This window comes from Gekko japonicus, unplaced genomic scaffold (genome assembly GCF_001447785.1).
Source record: "Gekko japonicus isolate JY-2015 unplaced genomic scaffold, Gekko_japonicus_V1.1 scaffold1845, whole genome shotgun sequence".
NCBI classification, from domain to species: Eukaryota; Metazoa; Chordata; class Lepidosauria; order Squamata; family Gekkonidae; genus Gekko; species Gekko japonicus.
In genome coordinates, this window is record NW_015162005.1 from 82517 (window position 1) to 98709 (window position 16193).

Sequence of the window (16193 nt, forward strand, 5' to 3'; positions counted from 1 at the left end):
AGGAAATCAGGGCTCTGCGGGACCTTTTACAGTTCCGCACAGCCTGAAAGACGGAGCTCTTGCAGGGTTTTGGGGAGGGGCCCCCCGCCGCCACTACTACCGCCGCATAATTGTGGAGCAGGACCGGCGGGTTGGGCCGATGGAGTAATTGGAACATCGTGGCTCATCGTGTCCCCCATCTGACCTCGGACACCCTCCTGATATACAATGCAGAGTGTGTAATTTTAGCCTTTCATGTATCCAGTGAGCTGTGGATTTTTTAGTTTTAGTTTTAGTTTTGTTTTTTGTTATTGGATTATTTAACATCTCTTTGTACTTCTCTGACATTTTTTGTATATTCCGTTTTTCCAAATATCTGTTTATTTTAGCCTTGTCTATTAGTTTTTTACCAAAAAGATTTGCATAATATTTAAAGAAAGCTCTTCTTATACCATTCTTGTCCACAATTTCTTTTTCTTTAGTTGTTTTAATCTATTTATTTTTATTGCACTTTGTGCCTTGTAAGCCGCCCTGAGCTGTGGGGAGGGCGGGATATAAATGGAATGGAATGAAATAAATAAATAAATAAATATATAGATGGATATATATGGTAAATTTAAAGATCAGATGGAGTCATGCTGCTTTACATCAGAAGAGGATGTGGGCCTATCACTTTCATTTCTATTAAATTATCTAGGCTCTTCCCACAAGTGAAATGATACACATTACCTAGACATGTCAAGGTATATTATCCAGTCATCAGAACTGTTAAACGAATTAGAGTCATTAAAAGATACAGCAACAGAGAATGGAAACACATTTACGTAACATTTGAATCGCAGGGCCAGCAAACATTTTTCTTCAAGACATCTTATTTCTGAAGCAACTCCCCCCCCAAAAAAAAAAAAACAAAAACCCCTCCAAAGTGGTCACAGAGCATAAAGGCCTTGATGGCTGAAATAAAAATGCAGTTCATTATTTTTTACAACTTTTATTATGTTTACTGCAGGGTGCCATCAAATTGAACCCATTAATTCAGCAATTATATTGGAAAGGGGGAAAGGGCCTTAGGGCTTGTTTGGCATCCAAACTGCCTACTAAGGCTGCACTTTACAAAGTGCTTCTTAAAGGGAGAGTAAGGGGCAGAAAAAGACAGTGGATTCACAGAGGATCTCACATATAAGCAGAAAAGGAAGAAGTGACGGAAAAGAGAGGGAGGGTTCTTTGCTTTCAGTGCTACCCTACACCATGAAAAGATAAAGGTGACGTACTTTAAATATTTGTATCCTTTCTCCTGAAGCTCTCTATCAGTGTAACCCTAAACAGAGTTACACCCTTCTAAACCCATTGACTTCACTGGACTTAAAGGGTATAACTCTGCTTATAATGGGATCGTCAACCTCTACTCACTTTCATTCTTCAGTCACTTCTATCACCCTTTGTTGCTGTTACATCAGTGACAGAATACCCAGGATTTAAAAAAAAAACAATGCAAAGCACTAGGATTTGAAAAGTGTCTTGCTCCAAAATCATCATGTGGAGCTCGTGATTACTTCACTTTCTGCCTCTATCAAGTGTCAAATGATATCAATGGCCAAGGAAGTCTATGGGGGGCACTGGATGTACCAAAACAAACTGTATACAAATAGGCGTATGCAGTTTTTCAGGCACATTTTTATTTAATGGACATTGGGCGTTACGTTAGGATGAAAACAACTTTATTAAATGGCTTCTATACTAGGGTTGCCAGAGGTCCCCTCACCGCTCCGGCGGGGGGCCACCCCTTCGCCCCCTCCTGCAGAGATTTAAAGGGTTTCAGCCGATTGGCAGGGAGCATGTGGCCTGCTGATAGGGCTCCCAAATCTCGCCAAATCGCAGCGGGGGATCCACATGTCTTTGCTGAATCCGTGCCATGGGGACGGTGAGATGCGTTGCACCACCGTCGTCAGGACATGACGCTATGCGTCACTCTGGCAACGGGGCTGTTTGGAGCCCCGTTGCCAGAGCGACGCATAGCGTCATGTCCTGGCGATGGTGGGTGCAACGCATCTTACCGTCCCCGCGGCACGGATTCTGCAAAGCCACACAATCCCCTGCCGCGACTTGGCAACCCTACCTGCTGATCAGCTGGAGGGCACTTTAAATCTTTCAGCACACACAGAGAGGGGCTGTCGCTGGCCGCAGCTCTGCTAACAATAAGACCCGAGTGGGGTGGGGGCTGCGGCATGCAGGCTGGTTTCCCAGTGGCGATTGACCACTTGGGATTCAGACCTGCGTGCTCCTGCCCCGCTCACTGCTCACTGTGGCCCCACTCACTGTGCCCCCAATGTCCATTAAAAAAATGACTGGAGCCTCCAGAAGCGGGGGAAACCCCGCCTGGACCTGGGGGCTGGCGACCCCATTCTGTACTTTTTTATGCTATTGCCTTTTCTATAGCAAGCAGAAACTCTTCCAGTGCTTCTGCAGTAACTTTTGACTCAACCAGATCAGCCTTAACAGCATGGACCATGTGGTCATGGAGTGAGTTACATCTCAGTAGGCAACCTCCTGATGAAGAATCCCAAGAACCTAGGCTTACTGTCTATTTAACAAAGCTCCCAGGAAAGGAGGCATGTTAATTATGAACTGAGCTTTAGTACCATGTCTTCAGCATTTTTCTTTCATCAAATACAGAGGTACATTCAAGATTCAGAATGCAAAATATTATTTTCAATAAAGTATGAAGGATGGAACTTGCTGAACTTACTGAGACATTTTTACCTTGGGTTGGCTTAATGGATAACTTTTATTTTTCGGCAGAAGGTCTAACTCAGAGCTCATCTGACATCAGAAATAATGTTTTCACCTTTTTCAGATGGTGGTGTACATCTGCTGTTTCTGCTACATGTTTATGGCTTATTATAATCTAGGCGATAGGCCCTAATACAGGGGTGTCGAACTCATTTGTTACGAGGGCCGAATCTGACATTAATGAGACCTTGTTGGGGCAGGCCACGTGTGTCATAAAATGTAATGCCAGGTCGCAGAGATATAAACTTTATAAAGGACACAAACACAAAGATTTTTTTAAAAACTTAAAATAAAACCATGCTTAAAAGATTAGCTCTGTGAGCTGCAAACCTACTTTTGATTGATTGACATTCACCGCAGAAATCTCACGGTCAGGTTAAAACATGAAATGGCTAAGTGATTAAGAGAGTCTGGCGAAGCAAGCTATGATGCAGCAGCAGCAGCAGAACTGAAAGCGGGAGAACAGAGGGCATGCAGTATTTTGTCCCATACTAATTGTATTGCCAGAGACACAAGAATCCAGTTGGTGGTGATACGGGTAATATGACACTGAATTACTTACTCTGGGGAAGATTCTGGAGTTAAATTCGACATCTCTTCTGGTGTAGGTACTGTACATATGCAGATACAGAACGGGAAAATAAAGGGAAATATGGATTAAATAAAACCTCCTTTTGCTGTTTCCAAGTCAGTAACATCCTGATGAATTCTAAGTATACTAAAACGCATCTCAAACTCCGCAGTCTTTACTTAATCGATTAATCACTGATCCCAAGGTGTTCAAATGCATCTAACCTTTCTGTTTATATATAGACGACTGGGCTACTTGGCTGTCTTAGATTCTTAGATTCTTCGCTGTCTTAGATTCTTAGATTCTTCTGTTTAATTACTTTCAACAATCTTTGACTCTGTCTATACTTGGACCTTACTCATTCACTGTTGGTATCAAAATAATTAAGGACATTCTATGACAGAAAGAAAGCTAAAATTTGGTACCATCTAGTCCAGAGGTCCCCAACTTTTTTGAGCCCGCAGATACCTTTGGAATTCTGATAGGGTGGTGGGTTCAACCACGAAATGGCTGCCACAGGGGACAGAACCAACCACAAAATGGCAGGGAGTGAGGTCATGTGTAGCTCTAATAGTAACTCTTCTACATTTCAGGGCCAAGTAACTCTTCAACATTTCAGCCAGTTTGGTGTAGCGGTTAAGTGCGCGGACTCTAATCTGGGAGAACCAGGTTTGATTCCCCCGCTCCTCCACTCACACCTGGCTGGATGACCTTGGGCAAGCCATAGTTCTGATAAGAGCTGTCCTTGAAAAAGAGCAGTTTTTGTCAGAGCTCTCTCAGCCCCACCGACCTCACAGGGTGTCTGTTGTGGGGAGGGGAAGGGAAAGGAGTTTGTGAGCCGCTCTGAGATACCTTTGGGTAGTGAAGGGCAGGGTATAAATCCAATCTCTTCTTCTTCTTCTTCTTTAACAGAATGCCTTTTAAAATTAACTTGTTTAAAAATATTTTCTTGTATGCATAAAGCTGACTTTCAGTCACGCAGTGAAGACCCTTGGGCTGTGGTGGCAGTGCAACGTCTTAGAAATCTGCACAGCCAATCAGATCTACAGTGGCCAATCAGAAGCCCTGCTGGCCAAAAGATTTACCTAGCCCCACCCACATTCCGTAACACATGGTGCACATCAGGATAGGTGTCAACAGGCATCATGGTGCCCAAGGGCATGATGTTGGAGGCCCCTGACCTTTCTTTTGACATCCTGGTTACTTGAAACATCTGAAAAGGGGATATTTTGCCTCTCTTAAAATTCAGGACATAAAATCTACCAAAATTGCCGCGGGAGAGTCACGGATGGTGGGCGGATTATCCGGGCGCGATCACACCCCAACATCTGGGAAGTGGAGCGCACCAGTGGCTTACCGCCAACAAAGCGCCTTAAAAAACTAGTACCTCCAAGGTACTAGTAAACATTTACCACGGGCTGCCTCCAGACACCCGTGGTGTGATCGCGCCAGCGCGCAGCATTCCCCTCCGGTCCCTCGTTTACCCGCCAACGCTGAGGGAAGGACCCGTGGTGTGCCGCCGGCGCTTCTGATCACGTAATCGTGCATCAAACTGCACCAGGGCAATTAGCCATGCCTCCGATCGCGTAATCGCGCATCAGACTGCACCAGGGCAATTAGCTATGCCTCCCCCCCCCATATCCGGCCTGTGAGGTGTGAAGGAATGTTTTTATGGCATGGCAATAGAGGCCATCTGGACCTCTCTATTTGGCTTCAACAGGAAATCAACACAGCAGGGTCCCAGCAAGAGACATTCCAGGGGAAACATGAAACCTATAGAAATCAATATTTCTATACAGGCCCTGATAAGGTTAACCAAGGTACAAATAGGGTGGAATGCTGAGCTGTGAAAATTCCTCCTTTGGATGCTTAATTTAAACCTGCCTTGTATTAGGAATGATAGAAATTTCTAGTGACAGCCAGGAAAATATACATACATACATGTGCTTGTATAACGCAAGCTGTATTGACACATGCACACATAAAAAACTACTGCTGTCTTAAGTTGGAAACAGACAGTGAATCCTTCAGTTCTCTTATGTTGGGGAGCTGGCACATCCGTTCCATGCAGACAGTTCCTTGCATGGAGCCCGATGGATTAATTCAATCTGCATCTTTATCACTTGCCATGACTGGTGATGGACAAAAGGGGCCCAAAGTAATTTGTGCAATATGTTAAACTAATTCCTATTGTTTTGCCATATTAATTAAAAAAATAAGGAGACATTGTGGGGGGAAAGGTCTCAATATTTAAGTGACACTGGCTGTCCCATGACAGCTCTGTATGTTTATCAAAGAGGAAACTTTTCAGTTAATGTGCTTCTTGATGAACATGCAAAGACTTTGATCATGCGCATGGACACTGCATACAAACAGTTCCCTAGCAACAAAGACAACTTATCTTGACTGACTGGAGACAGATGCCCACAAGGCCACAGTCCAGGGCTCTTTTTGTAGCAGGCAGTTAATGTGCTTCTTGATGAACATGCAAAGACTTTGATCATGCGCATGGACACTGCATACAAACAGTTCCCTAGCAACAAAGACAACTTATCTTGACTGACTGGAGACAGATGCCCACAAGGCCACAGTCCAGGGCTCTTTTTGTAGCAGGAACTCCTTTGCATATTAGGCCACACACACCTAATGTAGCCAATCCTCCAAGAGCTTACAGGGGCTACTGTAAGCTCTTGGAGGATTGGCTACATTAGGGGTGTGTCACCTAATATGCAAAGGAGTTCCTGCTACAAAAAGAGCCCTGCGAAATCACACATGCTTAACAAAGGAAAACTGTGATGCTAAAAAGGCCATTCACAAGGAATAATTATGATAAATTTGGAAACATATTTTGCATCACTTCATGGAAGGTGCCAACTCTCCGACTCTTCTTAACCATGCACTGATACTTGCAGACTCCTTTTCTGGGTTTTTTTGTTAGTTTTGTTTTGTCTGTCTACATTCATTTTCCTGAAGCTTGAATAATAAAGGGCTTGAGTTAGATGTCTCTAACTTGAGGCTACCGTCATTCCTGTACATTCCACTACTTAGTGCCCAGAAAGAAAGAACAAAACATCACACTTTTACTGAATACCAAAGCTGTGACCTGCTATCTCCAGCCCAGTGGCCACAGTAGCAATTACTCCAGCCTGTATTTTGGATCTTACAACTTGGATGAATATTATTTGGTTGCACAGCTGATGTAAATCTGAACCAAGACACAGTGCAGACTGTAGATAGGCACATACGTGTGGAAACAGCCTTGTGTGCCACCATGACAATTCAGCCAAAAGGTCTCTTCCATAATTGGTTTTCCGACCTCTAATGGCCGTTTTCATGCACCCTTGCCACATCTCTCCCAGCAAAAGCACATTGGCGGCCTACATCTTGATAACATTCGGAAATATCATGGATGTAATTTTTTTAAGCCCTATGCCTATTAAGAAGAAAATTGATCCCAAGAAATAACTAGATGCAACCCAATTTTTCTCAATGTTCTCCTATCTTTCCAAAGCCCATGCCTCAAGAAAACCTGAAAGCACCAATTATTTGTTGAACATACTTGTGTTTAAGGCTGAATTCCTGCAGAGGTTTCCCTCCATTTCAGCAACTCTCGTTATGCACCTTTTGTTTTGTTTCCACATGACATCATCTTCCATTCCCGTACAAAATGTGAACAGCCCGTTTTTTCCTACTAAAAAACCCTACTTTTTAAAAAAAAGCTGGAGTAAAAAAACCCCCAGTCTTTCCAAGCAAGGTGTTGTTGGGATGATCTTCGTCACGTGTACAGAAGGCAAAGCATGCCTTGTGTTTGAATGAAAGGAAATGCCACTTTTGTTCCTCTGCTCTACATTTTCACAGTGGACTGTCTTGGTGTCAGGGGTCATTTCCTGCAGGAGCGCACAGGAGCGGAGCTCCAGCAGTAAAAAGCCCAGGGGGCGGGCACATGCAACAAGCCCCACCCCCTGCTCCCAACAGCCCTCAGTCAGAGCAAGAAGCAGCCAGGTGAGTTGCAGAGCTCCCCCCGGCCCCCCGGTCCAAAACAGTCCAGTGGCACCTTTAAGGCCAAGTCTTATTCAGGTACAAGCTCTCCCTCCTCTGCGAGGACAGATCTACACGTTCCCCCCCCAATAGCTAGCAATCCAAGTGGAGCCTGAGCGGTGGGTGATGCCTTCTGACACACTTCCAGTGATGTCGGGGGTGTGGCACATGCAAATAAGTTATGCTAATGAGTTATGCTAATGAGCTCCTGCAGCTCTTTTTCTACGAAATGACCCCTGCTTGGTGTCATTGCTGACATCGACAAAATTGAGATTTTAATTTTTTCCTTGGGGGGGACAGGGCAAAGGCAAGTTCTTGTGCTGTTACTGCATTACGACAATACAAGTGTTTTTCTCTGCTCTCTCAGTCTGCATTTGAAAAGCTCCTGAAGTGCTCTTTCCCCTTTCCCCAAGCAAGAGGAGGCCGATTAGTCAATTCAATGTCGATGACTGCAATGGGACATCCAGGCTCTTCCAGCAATTAGCATTACCAAATTATTCGAGCAGTTCGTCATGCTGAAAGAATGATCTGCAAATATATGGTTTAAGTGTAGCATCACACTATTCTTGAGCAGTGCTACACATGCACCAAAAACCAAAAAGGTACACAGAGAATCATGATGGCAACATGACAACAGCGGGCAGGGGGGTGGGACTGTAATCTGCATCTGGTGTGAAAGGGGAACCATGGCTAACAAGAGTGAAAAAAATTGATTCCCCTGAGTCGTATGGAGTTGTTATTTCAAGTGCAAATTAATCAACAATCACAACAGCAATATGACCATCATGGGGGTAAAACAAAAAAAAGCCTTGGTGTGGAATCAGCCCAAGACAGCAAATGTATTGAAGATGGATGTTCTCGTTCTAACACTACACAGTGCGCCGTCTCATATTTACAGAAGACTGGGTCTGAGGGAGAGAATGGCTTATGCAAGTATTATCCGCAGAGGGTGGCGCAGGACAAAAAATAAACAGGGGAATTTGATGGGCAGAACTGAAGTACAAGCAATAAAGCCATGAGTGGATGTTACAGCATGGCGAGAGCAGATGGTGCAACAACTAGGGATGGGCACAAACCAGGAAAATGAAGATTCATTCGTCCTGGTTCGTAGGGTCACACGAACCATGAATCTTCATGAACCTCCCTGTTTACCAAACCAGTTCATTTCATGAGGTTCATGATGAGGTAGAATGGTCCCCCTGAGGGCTAAAGGCATCATGGGAGGAGAACCACACGCAGATCCTGGGGTCAGCTTCTCCTCCTGCAGGGTGGGGGGGGAGAGAGCTGAGATTTTCCATCCTTCCTTTCTGCTAGTGGCAGCTCCCTAAGACCAGCAGAATGGAAGGAGGGGGGGAGATCTCGCAAAAGCCATTTAAAAGGAATGTGTCCTTTAAATGGGTTTTGCAAGCCATGTGAAATTAAAGTGGTGAGTTCACACACTTCTGAGTGAAGTCACCACTTGGACTCCACTCGCACACAGTTTGGCTTGCAAAATCATTTAAATGGCTTTTGCAAGCCGTGCTGTGCATGAGTGAAGTCCAAGTGGCGAATTCACCTGGAAGTGAGTGAACTCGCCGCTTGAACTTCACTCGCACACAGTGTGGCTTGCAAAAACCACTTAAAGGGAATGCTCCCTTTAAATGACTTTTGCAAGCTGCGCCACTTGTGAGTGAAGTCCAAGCAGTGAGTTCACCTGGAAGTCCATCCCCCATTGTTTTGCCAATTAATTGATCTGTGACAGTGTGTCTGACGCACGAACCACACAAATCTCTACAAAAAGCATGGAGGGCTATGGGAGGTTTGTTAGAGGTGCGATCGCATGACCCTCAGGTCACAAACCACGTGATGTTCATAATGAAATTAGGTTTGTGACAAGGTTCATGCCCATCCCTAACCGCAACTACCCTTATACCACATTTTCAATCTTAAAATGAAAACAGATACTTTTGGTTTATATTATTCTTCAAGTAGCATACTGGGAGCTAAAAACCATTTAACTGGAAAAATATTTCTATATGAAGGCCTAAAAACGCAATTTTGGATTACAAAAGCCTAATACATTTTACTTGCTGTGCAAAATTAAAGTTGATAAAGCTAGGGAAAATATCTGGGAATAGGGTATATACAGAGATTTTTGCACATAGCAAGACTGCTTGAACAGCATAGTCAGAAAGGCCAAGTACAGCAACACAATCAAGTGGTGGCCTGTGAATTTTCAAACACCCTTGTCATACTATCTATGTCTCTCATTTATACTATACACTAGCATATATGCTACTTGTCCAAACTAAATTTCCATTTTCTCAGAACAGACATACCTTGCAATTTCCTGCGGTGGAAGCGAGGAGACCCCAAGAAGCTGTTTTTGATCGAGTTGAGTCGTGTTCTCCAGGGCATTCCTCCAATGCTGGGACTGGATGGTGGCGTAGGGTTGGGTGTGCCTGCTGGGCTCTCCTTTGGCGTATGGACAGGTGTCCCCTTGGGGGTAGGGAGGGGACTGCCCCTTGGAGAGGGGTGAGGGGTGACCTGTATGATGGGGATAGATTTGGTGCTTGGGTCAGTACTAGAAGGGAGCAATCTAACAGGAGACATAGGGTTAGTCTGCACCGTAGGAACGGCCAGCTGTGGGCTCAACACAGGAGCAGGTAGGTGGCTCTGAGTGTTCTGTGCTGGGGCATTTTGGGAAGGAGGAACAATAGCATTGCTAGAGGGAAGTGGATTGGATTTAGTAGACTGTAGTGGTTTATCAGCCAATTTGCTTTTGGATGGTAAAGTCTGTGTTTTTGGATTGGGCTGAAGTGCTGGTTTTGGTTGGAGAACATGTCCAGGCCTGGAAACGTTCCTACAAGCATCAGAGTCCAAGGACACTTGGGGTCGGGGGGAGAAAGGGAGGTCAGGGGTCTGAGGGGGGATGAAAAATTTTCTGATAGGCTACAAGGTACACATACAGAGAGTATTCATGCACATCAAGAACGACAAAACACACACATACACACACAGAGAGAGTGGGTGAATGGAGAAATAAAGCCCATGTGAGTTGTGATTGTGTGCCACATCACAAGGAGGTACGAGTTATAGAGGTGAGGTTGAAGGAGGTGGGGTTAGGGGTTTGCAAAGAAACAAAAAAAAACACACAAACACAAACAAAAACAAAAAACATGCAGTTAGCTGGGAACGCAGCATAATCAACAGCAGCAGCAGTGGTTGTAGTGAGAACAACAGTTTTGTCACAAGCTTCATCATATTAACCAACTATGTGTCAGCAAAAAACAACAACAACAACAACAAAAAACCACAGAGCAAAAAGTAACATGAAGGAAAACAAAATTAAAATAACAGGGTAGGCGAGGGCAGAGGAGAAGCTGTGTGTGAGAGAGAAAGCGCCATACCCCTGAGCTCTAACTTCTTCTCTAACAGAGAGAGAGAAGGCTGAAGGGAAGCGAGGGAGTAGAAGGCAGCACCATTCAAGCCACAGTGAAAGCCAATATATAAGCATGTAGGCTGAGCTTGCCTTCTCCCAGCTCAAAATGTCCACCACAATCAAACACAGCAGGGAAAGGCTCATCAAAAATAATATGTGTGCATCAAGTGATGGTAGAGGCACACGGCTTAGTTCATACATCAGATCTCACTCTTCTCTGCCAAAGCTCCAAAGGCTTCGGCAATGTGTCGTGCATGAGTACGTATGAGATAGAAGATGGGGGAGTGGGGCTCTAACCCTTCATCCCCCTTCCTTCCCTGGCCTTCCATCCATGGGGGCTCTGTTTTCTGTGGCTGGCACATAATGTAAAATCTTAGGAGATCATGGACCAACAGGGTTTGGGATTACATAGTTCAGTTCAAAGCATCACCAAAGCGAGTCTGGTATATACTGAGACAGAAAGTAATTTCCCCCCACCTCATCCTGATAACGAGACCATTGTCCCCCCAAAATCACAGATGGTTGTCCCCAAAAATAAAATCAATAAATCACTGCTTGATTTTTTGTAGTAATCCCAGAATCTCATTTCGTGATTGAATCCTATGATTATGCGGTGAAGTGTCAAGTTTGAAAAGGTAAGCAACCATTCATAATTTACCATACCAAAAGAAAAAAATGGATTATTATCTTCTTTTAAAAACAAAAAACCCTGAAGTAACACAGGTTAGTTACAAGTGCATTCAAAGAAATAGACTGTAGCAGAAATCAAACATACTCAGGGAACAAAACAGACACACAAACACAAAATTATAGATTAGAAAAAACATCGTAATGAAATTGTGGTAACTCTTTTCTGTAAAACAGTCCTTTAGAAGAATCACAAATATGTTTGTAATATATATATTGCCCTGCAATTTCTTTTTGCTCTGAATTTATAGAAAAGTGGCAATTACATAAAACTATATAAAATCTAATATTATTTTATATTATTTATTATTGTATGTATAATAGTAAAATAAATATTAAGAGAAAAGCCAAATTGAAATCCTGATACAGTAACTTTTCGGCTCTGCTGAAGAGAGTCACAAATAGAAAGGACTCATGGTAGAATGGTAAAAAGACTACTTTTGGCATCCCTAATTAGTTACTTTACCTAATTAAATATTTACAGAGTCCAATCTGTTTCTATTTAAATCAATGGGCTTTTTGCTATTTCTTTCAAGGGAATAAAGATGCAACCCCAATTGTTGTTGTTTTTAAATAATCACAGTTCTCTTTCAATCAGTTTTTTGAGGTCATGGTCATTTGAGAGGTTTTCTGCTCCACGGTGTCTCTATTTACTTTAGCTGATGGAATACTATTGCTTCTAAATAAGGATTGCAAATTAGTATTACTGTGTAGCTGAAGATACTGCAAATGCTGCCTGCAGGACTCGATCTTGCACACCTCAACTAAAACCAAAGAGATGGCTCCTAGGAACCAAATATACACAGCTGAGGGAGGTTTTCAAGATCACAATTGCATGGAAAATCAATTATGCAACCGCCTAGCATTCAGAGACTTATACCATTACTTGGTTCATTGTTATTTTGTTATTATTTTATTGAATGATATTTTGGGTTGTTTTATCATTAGTTTTACAGCTGCTGTTTGATTAATTTTCAATTGCAGATTGATTTTGTATTGTTTTATATTATCTGCCTTGAGCAGTTTTGGGGACAGGTGGCTAAGAACTAACTTATACAATAAGAAAAAAGGAATAATTGTACAAAACACTTTCAGACAAGTGATGTTCCAAAGCACTGTTTGACACTAAATATAATTTGTAATGTAATTTGGGGCCAGGGAGAAGTTGCAATATCACATTGATACACCACAGCTCTTGTACTTCTGCAGAATGGTGGAGTCAGAAAGGTGGTTAACCCACTACTTCTAATTAGACAGGAAAGACCCATTTGTGAGGGTCCAAGGTGGCTTGAAAGGGAGGGTTATGCCTTTGGTGCTTTTGTAGGACTTCATTTACACAAATGACTAAGTTTTAAAGACGGGGGGGACAAGCTTTGCCTTGTTCAGTGACTTACTAAATTGAAGTAAAGCCCTGGTCAATAAGAGACTGTGTGGAAACCCTGACCGATTTCACACAAGAGCTGTGCTGTGGTCGCGCCTCCCTTTGCCCCGCTTCTATTGGTCAATTTCCCACTCGAAGCCGCACAGCCACATTTTGACCTGCGGTTTTGCCCAATTCCCCCCGCGGTTTCGTGTTCCTGTTTTTTGAGGATCACGAAACCGTGGGGAAAACTGGGTGAAGCCATGGGTCAAAATGTGGCCACGTGACTTCGAGTGGGAAATTGACCAATAGAAGCGGGGCAAAGGGAGGCGCGACCACAGCGCAGCTCTTGTGTGAAATCGGTCCCTGTCTTCCCATCCCGAGACACCCTTCTCACTGAGGCTATAAAATTCCTTACTTTTCCTGCATAATTCTTTTTGTACCCCATCAGATCCAAATGATTACCGTTTACACATTGGAGCATCGTAGTCCCAACTCTGCATGATTCCTGTGCTGTCTAGAAGTTGTCGTTTTCCCAGCTACGTTAAGCTGTGCTTTTTACTCCAAGGCTAGTGCTAGCTTGTATGGTTCAATGCCTCACCATTGGGTTTTCACTAGGCAGCAGATGTTCTTCTCATTACACAATAAACTCTCCAACAGGATTTTACGCAGTACTGCCATTAAGCCACAATGACGCTTTAGGTGGTAACAATGCTACTAGCACACAGAGACCCACAGGGAGACCCTATACCAATTGTCACAAATTTAATCTCTGCATCATATCTCTGGTTGACAAAACAAACACCTCTCAATCCACAGAAAGAAATATTAGCAGGTCACTGAGCTCACCAGGAGGTTACAACGAAGACCCCTCCCAAACAATCCCACTTACCCTTGGACTGCTGAGGGGACTGGTTGACAGGCCAGACGAAGCTCCACTGATTGATCGAGACCTGAGAGAACACAACAGGAAGACAATGCCCTGAGAAACTCTTGTCATTGAACTATCATACAGCACCAACCACCACAACATTTAATCTCTGTATGGATTTGCTGTTTGCATTTCATCTGGGAAACCTCCTGTAGGGCTAGCATATGTTTTGCAGAAAGCATACGGGGGGCAGACACGCACACACTGAAACATCCCATTTTCCTGTTCATTGGTCTCTTTCTCAAAGGTCTTTCAGCACGTTTCCTGCCACTCCTAACCCTAACCCCCCAGCCTCCGACCCACTTCGCTTCCCCACTTTGGCACTGCAAAAGTCAGGCCCTCCCCACTTTCAGCACATATCTTAAAATATCTCATTTATATCATTTGTCCCACCAAGCAAAATCATTGCAAGTAATTTTTTTTTTAATCTCTTACTAGTTAAATTCAGGTGGGGTAGCCATGTTGGACTGAAGCAGCCGAACAAAGTTTGAGTCCAGTGGCACCTTTAAGACCAACAAAGTTTTATTTATGGTATCAGCTGTCATCTGTATCTGAGGAAGTGTGCTTGCACCTGAAAGCTTCTACCGTCCTTTGTTCTTACGAGTTAAGACAGCAAAACGTACATTTTGCAAGACTGATCACTGCAGTTACTTGTAGTTTGGCTGGCCAGCTAAGTTTCCATATGAATTATCTATCCTGCTGCTTATTGAAAATGTTAAGTCGCTCACTTAACAAAGCAGTCGGAGAGTGATTCAGCAAGATTAACACAACTTTATTCTTCAACTCGAACACAACTCCAACACGGATCAACATCTGATAGCCGGAACAGCCTTTACATTGCAGCTGTCCTGCTTTTAAACATCCCCGGCTAATGTAGCCACACCCACTGTACAAATACCAACCAATAAGGTTGTTCGCATAAGGACCAATCACGGATGTTCCCGCTCAGGGAGCTTGCTTGAAAGTGATTGGTTAGGTGCTTCCTGGGCTAGTAACACGATTGGATGGATTTGGATCCTAGCCCAGGACGAAGCTTTACATTACACTTCAATTAGATGTTTCACAATGTATCATGCATTCAAGGCAGCTTTGAATACACTACAGAAAAGATCCTGAATCTGAAATCAAGTATGTCCTTTATGGCTGGGGTGGGGGCATCACATCTTTTCTTGGCACCTCCACCACCCAGTCCATCAAAATCATAGAGCAAAGATCAGTGTCTCAAAAATAGCATGGAAGTTCCACGATGCATGCCATGATGGCATATGTGTGTGTGCATGTGTGTATAATTCATATTTATATATGAATTAAAAGGAACTTCTTATCTGTCTCAAGCCCAAATCATACAAATGACGAGATGCTAACTTTTAACTATGGTTTTAATTTTGCAGCCAGTGCTCTTCCTTTTTATAAAATCTTTTCTTTAGATCCAGTTGCAAACTACGCTGGTCTATGCCTCGCACAAATGGCCCACAAGCTTGATTTGTATATTCTTAACGGTGCCGTAGAGGGAGACTGCCCCGGTCAATTTACGTTTTGGGCTGGCCCCAAGCATACCACAATAGACTATCTACTGTCTTCGCAAGACTTTTTTATAAGAGTCACTGATCTGTTAGTTGATGCAAGACCTGAAAGTGACCACCTTCCTCTTATACTGAGATGGCCTAAGGACTTAGCTGGTTTTTCTAATAATTGCGATCCATATTCCACTTCAATACCAATGATAGGCAGACAGAAACTTAAGTGGAATAAAGAGCTAAACGATAAGTTCCTTAGGTGGACTCTGTCAGAGCAAGGGAAAACTTTCTTCAGTAACTTTGCAAACCAAGCAAAGGAAGACCTCTCACCTCTGACCATATATACTCATTTAACCTCTACACTAACCCCCCTTTTTTCAAAAGAAGTTTATAAGACCCATGTAAGGAGCTCTTATTCCAATAGTTGGTTTGATAAGGATTGTAGGCAGGCCAAGGTAAGCCTAATTAGGTCCTTTAAGGCTTTTCAAAGTGCCCCAAACTCTATTTCAGCAGCTGAAATTCAAAAGAAGAAAAAAGAATATAAGGCAATTTTGAGAGCCAAAAAGTTAGCTGACTCTCAAAACAAATGGCAGGCCTTGATTAAAGCCGCCAACGCAAAAGACAGCAGAGAATTCTGGAAACTGGTTTCGAATTCCAACAGACAACTCGGCAATGTACCAGCCAGTAAGATTCCACCAAAACTCTGGGAAAACCATTATTCGACTCTATTCAGTGCCTATCACTCTGTTTCATTTATTACCACCCCTCTCGAGAACATCCCCTCCTGGGATCCGGTCTCTGCACAGGAAATTGAACATCTAATTAACAACCTGAAAAAAGGCAAAGCTCCAGGCAGCGATTTTATCACTGCGGAAGCTTTAAAGGCCAATCTTGATTGG

General features: G+C 43.4%; 1 protein-coding gene across 1 annotated transcript in view; it reads right to left on the bottom strand.

Annotated features, from left to right (window-relative positions):
• The window catches only part of LOC107105487 (serine/threonine-protein kinase BRSK2), a gene marked incomplete at its 5' end in the record, with an annotated part of 331496 nt that overhangs the window by 55058 nt on the left and 260245 nt on the right, over positions 1–16193 (bottom strand). The window contains 3 exons of the mRNA XM_015405471.1: positions 3332–3380; positions 9697–9904; positions 13739–13799. Of these exons, the coding sequence (XP_015260957.1) occupies positions 3332–3380; positions 9697–9904; positions 13739–13799 (318 nt within the window). The remainder of the gene's footprint in view (positions 1–3331; positions 3381–9696; positions 9905–13738; positions 13800–16193) is intronic.